The 12,563-nt window shown below is 34.0% G+C and overlaps 1 protein-coding gene across 1 annotated transcript; it reads left to right on the plus strand.

Annotated features, from left to right (window-relative positions):
* The first annotated feature begins 6,465 nt into the window (after positions 1-6,465).
* Positions 6,466-11,102, plus strand: LOC109244704 (protein EXORDIUM-like 2). Its single transcript, XM_019411837.1, has 2 exons — positions 6,466-7,210; positions 10,470-11,102. The coding sequence occupies exons 1-2, from the start codon at positions 6,729-6,731 to the stop codon at positions 10,912-10,914; spliced, it is 927 nt and encodes a 308-aa protein (XP_019267382.1). The 5' UTR covers positions 6,466-6,728; the 3' UTR covers positions 10,915-11,102.
* The last annotated feature ends 1,461 nt before the right edge of the window (positions 11,103-12,563 follow it).

Genomic DNA, 12,563 nt, shown 5'->3' on the forward strand with positions numbered 1-12,563 from the left:
GTTAGCCATGGCATTCACTATCTTTGCACGAAAACTCTTCATGTTTTCGAGCAAAGAGGGGCAGCTGTAAATGCCTAATTTTTGTTCTTTCTTTTACATTGTAATTTTGAATAATTATTTTTGTGTGTGTTTGGAGATTTGAGAATTAGACTTTTAGTTTAATTAATTCATTAGAGGGAAAAGGGATTGGGCTAGTATATTTTAATTAAAATTGTGCCAAAATCGGCCCAAAATTTGAGCCCAATTCGGCCATACCCGGTCCATTAGGTGGTTGGCCAAGAAAGAGCTCAAAACGACGTAGTTTTGTCTTGAAACTACGTCGTTTTGATAAGTGAGGTGAGATTAAATCTCATCCGTTCATACCACTTTGATCTAAGGGTTCTAATTCAGTCTCCACTTCATGTATATAAGGCCTCAAGATCAGAAATTTTGCCCTCTTTTTTTCCTATTCTCTTTTCTTCTTCCTCTCTCCTCACTCTCTCTTCTCTCTCCTAGGTCTGCCCAGGCGCCGCCCAGCTCCTCCACCGGAAATCGCCCACCGGCGGCGGCCAACCTCCAAACCACCCCAAAATTTCACCACTTCATCCGCTCAACCCCTTCTCCATGAATCCAAACCCCAAAATCCCATAACCCTTTTCAATCTCCGTAGATCTAAGCTTAACCGAAACCCTAGCCTCCGCCCACCACCCCAAACTCCAAAAATTTTACACCATCGGCCTCCTCTTCTCCCCCTCTTTCCATATCTCCAACTCAAAACCTCAAAAAAAAACCTCACCACCACCGGCGACCACCCCTACTGTCGATCCGCCGCCGTCATTGCCGCCCCTCAACCACCACTGCCTCTCTCTTCTCAAACCGGCCTCGAGCAAGGTTGTGTCGTTGATATCATTGAAACTGAACTCGGATTCGCCGGAGTTTTTGGTTTCGAGAATATCAACAATAGAAGCTTTCTCGAAGACGTACCACTGCCTATCGTCATTGCCCGGATACTCGAGTATATGGTAAAATCATAATCTTCTGCCCCAATATTACTTTTCCATTTTCTTGGATTTTAGTTAGAAATAAGTTCTGTCTTGTGTCTTTATTTAATCCATTTCTGATTATGTTTGTCTAGTTGGTTTGTTAAATCGCTTCAGCGATAACGTGTGTTCCGCTTGGTTTTAATAGTTGATTTTTGTTTGCTCATGTTGGTTCATAGTTCATGTGTTGAAGTTTAATTACTTCTCTGTTTACTTGGTTTAGTTTGAATCAATAGGGTGATATTGATGTTGTTAAAATATGAAGTTTAGATAATTTTATCATAAAATAGGGTACTAGTAGCTTACTTTTTAGTAGAGTGGCTGAAATGACTCTTTGCTTCTGCCATAGCAGATTCCAGGCTGTCCTTTCACCTTTTGGACAGCCTTTTGAACAGTGTTTAGCACACAAAGTCAGTCTCTTTTTGGACAGATTTTTGGTGGACCAAAATCTGTCCAAAAAGTTGGCTTTTCTTTGCCTATTTAAGGGCTGCCCTTTCCTCATTTAAAAGGGGGGGGGGGGGACTCCATCACACTTCCATACATCTTTAGAACTGCTTGAACACACAAAAACATAAAAAAAATTCAGCAGTTAACACGTGAAGAGTAAGCTGAAAATCATGAGTTTTTGGTTGAGTCTTAGAGTGCAAAATCTTTGAAAAACATATAAGAGTCTTAGAGTTTGATTCTTGAGTTCCTTCTCCTAAAGAATCACTACTGTTAGTAAGATTTCTGGGCTGTTTTAACACGGATTCACTGCTGGTTGTTGCTGTTTTTTCTGCTATTTCTGCCGTTGTTCCTGCCCACCTCACTATTATTTATTGTTTTGCTATCCAGGTAATCCTTTTAAGACTCGTAATGTATATCTTTTCAGCAATGGGAATAACTTAAACCTGCTGCACCATTTAAATGTGTTTGATGTGATGATAGTTTGACAACAAAAGAGCTTGGATGTTATTGTTATGTATCACGCATGTAATAACGTGAATATAGTCCTTTATAATACTTGAATATCGATTTGTAAGTTTTTGAATATGATATGTAAGTCGTTTATGGATTTTGAAGCATGTTTTCAAGCTATTGTATGCGAGTAACAATGCTAAGTATGCCATGAATGACTTTAGGCGTATAACACATAGCATGATTTCGTTTTAGTTGCTGAAATTTCACTGCCAATATATGCTTCTAGGAATGCAGTAATAATATCTTTGTGAATCTGGCCATTTTGCCGGATTTGCAAATGTGGCTATTTTTTTAAAGTGGGCGTTTATACAATTATGACTATGTAGTTAGTGGTCATGAATGCAAACTAAGTAAAGTGCTAAGATTGTATCAACTTTGAGCCTTATTGAATCAAATAAAAGCTGGCCCATTTACCTTTAAACAACAAAATTACCCCTTTCCTTCTCTATAGCAGTGGGCCAAATGAAATCCATTTCTTGGCCCATTTTTAATAATAATTCAGCTAGCCCATATTTTTAGTAATGCCAGATGGGCCAATAATATTCTAGTCCACTAGCTTCCCATTCTCTAATGAATCATTAAACTAACTCAGCACCTTGCAATAGCCAAATCTAAGGCTACTTTTTTTTTTTGTAAATTGATACGTCGGCCCAACTTTATTATATATAAATATTTGTTTAGTCAACTAACCTCGATAAAAATCAAGAAATTTTCTTTTACGAGATAACTTAGTCCCCTTTTTTATATAATTAATTTAAATGGTAGACAATTAATAGGCATGTTTTAACTTCACGGAATTGCTTGCGTAGCGTGATGTTTAACATTTAATAAATTAATTCAACAATCTCATGCCATATCCATTAGTTTTAGATAATTTTTTATTTAATGAATCCTTGGCTAAAATTGCGGATTCGCTTGCGTGGCGCGATAGCTAACCTTCCTTTTAATAATCTTCAAGAATTAATTTTTTCAAATGTAGTAATTTCTTTAAAAGTATTACAAATAATTGATTGTCATGATTTCGGATTCGCTTGCGAGGAGAAATTATGATAAGTTAATTAATTATTTTTTATTCGATCACGCATTCACTCGCGTAGCGTCGTTATGACAACATAATTTATCCAAAAAAATTATTTTTTCTTAATAAATCTAATAATCAAGAAATAAAAGCGGATAGTTAAAACATAAAAATTAAATAAAGCACAGTTTTTTCCAAAATTAATTCAAGCCAATTTTAGTCAATAAAAGCGACCGTGCTAGAACCACGGGACTCGGGGAATGCCTTACACCTACTCCCCGATCAACAGAATTCCTTACCCGAACTTTATTTTCGCGGACCGATAAAAATAGAGTCAAACCTTCTTTGAATAGGGATTCAAATAAATGGTGACTTGTAACACCCAAAAAATTAATTCCAAGTGGCAACTTTGAACAATAAAATAATCCCTATTTCAAAATTGTCATTTTAATTGGAAAAACTCTTTAACCCACTACAATCCATTACATCTATATTTTTTTTGGGGTAGAAAAAGGGGTGTGACAACAGCTATGCATCAGTTGTTCCAGTTCAGTTTGCAATGCACCCGAAACTCACCCGAGCCCTTCGTTTCGAACATGCACACAGTGTAATAACATTATAAAACTTGTTCGCTAACTCAAACCATTAAAACAAAATCAAATATCAAGTATCGATCATCAAAACTCAAAATTTTAACATTAAAACTCAGTTTTTCAATTTTTCACATAATGCGTCGAGATGCGCTCGGGTCTCCCTGGACCCCAAAACGTGCTTACAAGTCTAAAAATATCATATGAATCTACCGGAATCGTCAAAATACCTATTCGAGGTCGTTTGCTAAAATCGTTGACCGTGGTCAACCCAAACCTTATTTTAAGTCAAAAATCAATTTTTCTTTAAAATTTCACATAAAAACTTTTCGGAAAACAATATGGACCACGCACGCAAGTCATAAATCATCAAATAGAGCTATACGAGGTCTCGGAACACGTACATTAAAGCTAGTACTCAAAACGATCTATCGAGTCGTGATATTGCTTAAAGAAATGAATCTTGGTTGGTTAAAGAAATAAATCTGTTCCATCAAGTATTTAGAGGGACAAGTGTACACCACTCAGCCTAGAACCAGGGAAATGGAGAGATTATTAACGGGAGGAGCCAGGTCCCTCGAAGGTTCAAGTTTTGTGTATTAATAGTGTAAAAAGTATTGTATGATCTAATCATCATAATTTAATTACATATAAATTTTCTAATTAGTATTTGTTTATAATCTAGTATTTATTTATAATCTGATAATACGGTAATTAATCAACTTGTTATCACAAATTAAACTGTATTAATAATGTAAAAGATCTGTTTTACTGTTAGCGTCTATATTCAGTTAGAAGTGCGTGAATATGTGAGTGGTTGATCAAAGCAATTATGAACTCTTAATAGGTCGATGTATACAATGATGAATGCACCAATACTTCCTGTATTAGTTTCTTGTGTTTTTTGGGGGGCCATACTTACTTAAATTCATTTTGATCACTTTATTAATTACAATACATAAAATATAGAAGTGTGGACGTAGACAGTATCAAAGTTGGCATGCATCGAGTAGGCAGGACCAGTAGGCAGGACCCATTCCCGCTTGTCATGGGTGTGTTGTGGGTGGGGGGGGGGGTAGGGGAGGAGCTTCTTGTTTGACATCTGTTAAGGTGTATGACTATATAGTAGGGTTGATTAGGATGGTGACTAGTGGGGTTATTCACTAATTGTAGATTAATGAATGCCCGCACCGAAAGTAATTAACATGAGCGCCTACTTTTCTTTGCGTGAACCATCATTAATGGGTTTCTCTTCAAATCGACGTGCAAGAAACTAATAAGAAGGTAAAACAAAAGAAACTCTAATGCATGTTGTGGAATGTCCATAATTTCATTATTTTTTTAGTAGTCTGTTCTGAAAAAAAATGTTACCTTTTATATATGAAAATAATTTAATTTTAGATTTTTATTTTATTTTTAATGGTATATTACAGTCTAGGATTCTTATAGTATATTTAACATCATACAATTATTAAAATAATTTTTTTTGGTGTCTAATCAAATTACGATACATAGATAATGTAACTGCTAGATCAGCAAGTGAATGTCATGAACAAGTATGTATTATGCGGCACAAAGTAAACTTTATTATAATTAGAAAGATTCAAAAAGATGACATTTTCGACGCAATGGATGAGTCAAGACATATTAAAGAATATAGTACTGAATATTGTATGAAGTCTTAACCAACGCTTCCACTCACCTTTGAGGTTTACGAGAGCGATAGATGGGAATGTCAACTTTCTCCTCTTCTTTTCATGTTGAGGTAGATTTATTGTTTTCTTTTTTTTTAGAACAATTCTTATAATTAATTCACCACTACAAAAAATAGAATTGAACTTCGTCTCTTACTGTCGCTAAAGCAGCTAACAATTTTTTTTGATAATCTATGGTTAAGTAGGATTAGAGACGATTTTGCTGTTTAGCTGCAGAATTTGTCCATCGTTAATTCTTTTTTAGTAGTTTAGAACAATCCTTAGTGTGAATGCATGCTCACTCAACATCATTACATATGATGTGCGATAATTAATACTGAGGTAAATTTAACCTCAATTAATTTACATTGAAGGTCCATACACAACAAACCACGGAAATACTACCATACGAGATTAATGATGCATCTAATACAAGTAGAGTAATAAATATACGAATATTTCAACAACAACAAAATTAGACGGAACTGTTATAACTTAGAACTCGAATATGAAAAGAAAAAAAAAAGGTGCCTTCCGACTTGCATAGGTTCTTTGTAAGAAGAATGTGTTTTCTTCACGAAGTCTAAAATAGATAAAAAAAGATTTTTGATATATATTCTAACTAGTGGTTTCAAATATACTGAACATTGCTGGTGAAAATATAATTGTAGTTGAAAAACAAAATGAAGAAAATAAAATATGATCATTTTCTCATTATGAAATAGTGGGTTAGTGAAAGTTAAAGCCACATAAAAAAGACACCAACAAACATCAAGAATAGAATAGGAAGTTTAGGTGACGCACGCAATCATATCCGACTTTGATGAGATGAAGATTGGCATATTAAAACGGAAAGAAGAAAAATACAAAAGGAGTAAACTAAGCAGAAATGTTGTCTTTTTCCTACAAAACACCTTCCCTGGTTATCCAATCCCCCTAATTAACTTCAATATCTTTATCTTTTGTAGGATAACGCCCACTGTTCTAAGATAAAAGAAGAAGCTAATCTTTAGGTCAATTCACGCGTCATTCTTATATAATGTCAAACAAACCTCGCAACATGCACATCACCAACAAATAAATAACTGAAACCCTACTTTATTATCTCATAGTTCAGTATTAATTTCTTGGAAGCTTCATATTGCTGTTCTTCAAATACTCAACTTTTTTTTTTTGGTTTTCCACCTGGTGTCTGGTACCTGCATTGGAGCTTGACTATATCCGGTTTCGCGCCGAATAGGGCCACATTCAGGAGGAAGCGCTCCCTACCAACAATTTTTCCATACCCAGGGCTCGAACCTGAGACCTCTGGTTAAGAGAGGAGCAGCCCCATCCGATGCACCACATCCTTTAGTGGTCAAATACTCACCTGCTTCATATATATATATATAGAGCTAGAGACCTCAATAATATTCTTTCATGTTCACCATTATTCAATCTATATCAAATGGCATATTTCAACAAGATCGCAATTTCTCTCTTACTATTTTCACTCTTTCTTGTTCTTCCCATTCCTTGTTTAGCCAATTCAAGAATACTTGCTCTAGTTGAGCAACCACCTCTTGTTCTAAAATACCATAATGGTGCTCTCTTAAAGGGACATGTCACCGTTAACCTAATTTGGTATGGAAAATTCTCCTCTAATCAGGGCGCTATCATCGTGGATTTTATCCAATCTCTCAGCCTCAACCACACCCGCCGTCAAGTTCCCCCTTCCGTCGGTTCGTGGTGGCGCACCACCGAGGACTATAAGGGAGGTCCATCTGTCATTTCTCTAGGCAAACAAATTTTTGATCAGAAGTACTCACTGGGGAAATTGTTGAAAGATCCTCAACTTGCAAGTTTGGCTTCTAAGGCAACTCAATCCAACTCTATTGTCGTTGTTTTAACAGCAGCCGATGTTGCAGTCGAGGATTTCTGCATGAACAGGTACGATTGACGGGCTATCTAGTAACTTGAAATGCATAATATATATGTTGGATAATTTTGTCAACTTCAAATTCTAAATCCCTCTTTATATACTAGAATAACATGAATCTATATATATATATAAAAGAGGAAATACAAAAGATGACTTGGCACCTCTCTAAGACTAGAATTGCTATTTATCTTTTTTCTCATTTTTTTGGATTTTCTTTTGTCCAACAATCTTCATTCCTTTCAATGGACTTTTACAATTAATACACTTAATTTATGTACGTTACTATTTTCTTCCATTTACTCAATGTTTACCACCATCTTTAGTACCTAATCAATATTATAAATCTTTAAGACCGTTATCCTCATTTTCCCGAAAACGGATATGGCACCAAGACCTTTCATCATTTTTATTCATTCAATTTGTTTTATAAGTCAAAATTAATTACCATATTTATTACATCTAATTATGCCTCAAGAGTTACAAAAAAACTTCCATATCTATTTTTTTTTTAAAACATGCTCTTCACCTCCTTTATGACTAAATACCGTATCTCATCTTCTCTATATAATAATCTCATACCTCCATTATTTTGTGTAACCCTCACAAATTTTGAGTCTGGCTATAATCCATGAAATGTGAACAATACTATCACTCTCAACTAACATGGCATGAAGGTTTTTTTCTTCATTTTTGCCTTTTCACTTTTTTCTGTTAGATACTAATATTTTTCTTCTTTCTTGGTACATTGCATGTTATCAGCTAAATGAGTTTAAAAGATGGTAATTACAGTTATGCAGTATTTTATTACTTTCTTTTTTTTAGGTTTTTAATAAAATATTTTGTTGGTTGAAAAACAAGTTTGTTGTACCTCAAAAAAGTAGTTATTTGGGATATGAAGACACTGCTCTAACGGACATGTAATTGGCCATAAGTGACAAAGTTATCATTCCATTTTTGCAGCTACAACGTTCTCCCTTATTCTTAACCTACCTCTATTCAAATGAGTGAAATTGCAAAATAAAAGAATAAAAAAAAATCTTCAAAACTTGACATTATGCTATCACGAGAGTCAAATTCATAAGTTTGACACTTCTCTGAAACCAAACAATTATCTTTTTATTTTCCTTTTTGCTTTCTTATCTCATTATTTGGTTTTCCCCCCTCCCTTTCTATTAATGTAAAGTCATGAGTACTATAAAAATTTGTAGTAGATGAGGACAACAAAGAGTTGTTGTATAGGAGTTAATAATTCTCTCCTCCTTTCTGCAAATTAATTGGTTGTATCTCTTTAGTTGAGTTTTCTGACTCTACTTTTTTGGTTTCTATTAGTTTTCATATGCTTTTTTCTTTTTCTAAACTTTTACTGCTAGGTGTTTCTATTCCACAAAGACCTTACGACCTTTATAATTTCTCAAGAATTTACCGTCAAATATAAACAAAAATACGAAAACTTTGTTTCATGGTTGTCAAATAGGATTGGTCCCAGGAAAACAACGTAAATCTGTTACTATTGTAAGAACTCCCATGAAATAGTGTTCGTCCTTATTTTGCAACTAATAATGTAAAATAAATCTTTTTATCTTAAATGTTTTTGCCTGGATTTTTTATTTGATAAACTACTGCGCAAAAAAAAGATTTTTCCTTCTCCGTTTTTCGACTATTTTTTACTTTGAAACTTCTCTCTTCTGGAGAGTTATTTCTCTCTATTTATATGATGACTAACCAAAATGTTGACATAAACAAAAAATTTATTGCATATTTTGAGGGAAATGGATAGAAAATATAAAAATTTATAAGCATCAAGAAGAGAGTATTTTTTATTTGTTTTGGAGTAACCGTAGGAGAAAGAGCCTAAGGAGAAAGAGAGGAAAAAAAAACGACAAAGTAATTAATAAAGGAAGTATAGAGGGAAAAAAAGAACAGAAAATAAATTTAAGAAAAATAGAGGATAGAGAGACAGTCAATAATAGAGGTTTTTTAGAATGATTGTGAAATGAGAGGGACTAGGAAATGGAAAGAGAAAGTAAAAGAAGATCAATGGAAGAAAAAAACAAAAAAATAAAGTGATATAAAAACTTATTTCTTTTTTTTTTCTATTAATCTTCCCCACGCACAGAATATATGAAATATTTTCTTAATTTCTTTTAATTTTAAAGAATATTTGACAAACAAAATATAGTTTATCAAAGCTCTAATTCTACTGAAATATTTATATTGGGATTTTATCAATGTATGTAATTAATTTTTTTTATTCATCTTGCTGATTTTTTTCGTTTTTTCTATAAACTAATTATAAATTATTGTATTTTCACAACCGCGCAAAGCGCGGTAAATTCCTTAGTTATCCAATAAAGTCTGCAGTGGCGGCTCAACCCTAAAGCCACTAAAGCAGTGGCTTTAGGCCCCCAGAAAATTAAGGCCCTAAATTTTCTTAAATTATATATAGTATAAATAATTATGTATTTATTATTAGTGATAAATAAATTAGTTTTAATCATTTGTGTCAATTTTTAAATTTTTTACAAAGAATTGTAGATTATTAAATTTGAATTTACTTCCTATTTTTTGTTATTCTTTTTTGTTACCTCATGCATGGTGGATGGGCTCAACTTCTTAATTTTTGTCTAACCCACTTCAACTTGAACCGATTTTGTGTAAAACTATGATTTTGTAAAATCTTCTTCTATTCTTTAAGCGCTTTTTAGACAATTTTTATATCTTAAGCTAATAAAATTATTAAAGGATTAGATATGAAAAAACATTTCTTAACCTCGAATGTCTTTTGAGGACTCTTTTTAAATTTTCGCTTTAGGCCACAGGTAGTGTTGAGACGCCTCTGAAAGTCTGCCCTCCACGTTATACTATTTTTTTTATTAGCCTTTTTAAAAAAGAATAGTGTATTGTACTATATTTTTATATTTGAAGACAATTTAACTTTGAACTTTCTATTTTAATGTTAATGGCTTGCTTTCATAGCCACAAAAATCTGAGGGCATATTTAATTATAAGCTCCAAGAATCGACATGCCCAATTAAACTACTTCACATAAATAGAAATTACGAGAGTAATTTTTTGTTTTTATGGTAAATAGATTTATTATCAAGCTGAAAGAATTACAGCATAAAACCTGGTTTTGTAGACAAGTCCTAGGAACAACAGACTCATCTATGCTTCTAAACTATGGTCAAATTAGACAGCTTACGCGGGATAGAAATTCAAACACTTAAGCTTCACTACTAGGTTAAAACTCTGAAATGTTCTGTTCAGGTGCGGCATGCACGGATGGACTCGAGGGAAGAAGGGAAGCAAGTTTGCATACGCTTGGGTGGGTAACTCGGCAAGGCAATGTCCGGGTCAATGTGCATGGCCATTCTATAAGCCAATCGTCGGACCACAAACGCCGCCTTTGGTTGCTCCAAATGGCGATGTTGGAGTGGACGGCATGGTGATCAACCTAGCAACAATATTAGCGGGTACTGTAACGAACCCGTTTGATGGCGGGTATTACCAGGGCCCAGCTAACGCACCATTAGAAGCTGTGTCTGCTTGCACCGGAATATTTGGGTCGGGCGCTTTCCCCGGGTTCCCTGGTGACACGTTGGTTGATAAAACAACTGGTGCTAGCTACAATGCGGACGGGGTGCATGGTAGAAAATATTTGCTTCCGGCTATGTGGGACCCAAAGACCTCCACTTGCAAAACACTAGTGTGAATTATTGATACATTTTGATATGAAATTTCAAATTTTTTTTGTTCGTTCGATTGAATTTGCGTGAATAGCCTGTATTTATGAAAGAACAGACCTCACAGATCATATATAGAGAAATAAAATGGATTCTACAAAATTCTTTATTGCGTGTATGTTCTCCTTTCTGAAAAATAATAAAGTTGATTTAAAGATCTCCTATGTTTTTCTATAACGTATTGTACACTGCATATTGTTGAAATTTTGTTACAATAATATGGTTGGCAAGATGATCTTTTCATATTCAAAGTACCAAACTCTTGATCCCGTCATGATTGGTTTCTGAAACACAATTAAGTTAGACAAACTTGAAAAAAGTAATCTGAATCCGTTATTAATATGATGCGAAACTGCTTGCCAACGCCCAACGGTAGCAAACTTACTTTCTCAATGATACTTTCCCTCTCTTCCATCTCTCTTTAATTTACTTTCTTTTTCAGTTCTATTTTTCATAGAATTTTATCTTAGTATATTTTGAAAAAAAAATTAATTTAAACTTGTCATTTTACCTCAATGGTATGCCTAAAAAAATGTATTTATAACATATTTAAAACCATAATTTTTGTTGCGCTCGTAATTACACGTCAATGAAATTTTAACTGATTATATTTTTAATTGATTATACTGGTAAAATATAGCTTCCTGAAGCGGTGTCCGTCTTTTCTTTCTTTCTTGAAAACCTTGCCTAGTCAAACGTTGATAGAATATTTATATACATTTATCTACTTTTAGATGGGTAATATTGATTGATATTTTTACTTGATATTTAATATATTTGTAATAACTAAACTGTCACAATCCAAAAATTCAACTAGTTGGGATGACACCTAATCCAACCCGCCAGGTAAGCCAATTAACAATAACTCAATCCCAATGAAATTTAGTGACATAATAAATAAAAGAAAATATCTGAATCTTATATATTTTCCAATGGCTGGTAGTACAAATCATGAGCTTCTAAGAATAGAATTTACCAAGCTGGTATGAAATAAATACATCATCTGTTCGAAATGTACATAAACAGATTTTTATGAATCTAAGGCTACCATGAACAAGAGGCAGCTACTACCGGAATGCAGGTACGTCTTCAATACCAGCTCCTATCGATCACAACAACATCAGCAGCCAACATCTGCACGCAAAGTGTAGAAGTGTAGTATGATTACAGACCCCACGTACTCAATAATTAACAAACCAAACCTTAGGTTGAAAGTAGTGACGGGCTGGAACAAAGGTCGGTCCAACACCAATAGCTAACAACAGTTCATAACAACGTAAATCAAGTAATAAAGGGAGTAACTCAGAGGTAAAATGCTCAGCTTATTCATAGTTCTCGAAAATAGTTCCGCTTTTCAAGTATATCAGTGAAAACCCAAGTCTTTTACCGAAAATTGCCATAAATGTGAGTAAGTTTGAAGAATGTAATTTTTCCTAAAAAACTTTCAACAGGTAAATCTTTCATTTTCAAATGGCATGAGGAAAGTACATCTCTATGCCTACATGTCAATGTATGCCTGCCAACTGTAATACCATGCAATGATAAAAAACCATATGCATACTCTCAGAGTATCAATTCACTCAGTCCTCCCAGTCACTCAGTTCTCACAGCCACTCAG

This window comes from Nicotiana attenuata, unplaced genomic scaffold, assembly GCF_001879085.1.
Source record: "Nicotiana attenuata strain UT unplaced genomic scaffold, NIATTr2, whole genome shotgun sequence".
NCBI classification, from domain to species: Eukaryota; Viridiplantae; Streptophyta; class Magnoliopsida; order Solanales; family Solanaceae; genus Nicotiana; species Nicotiana attenuata.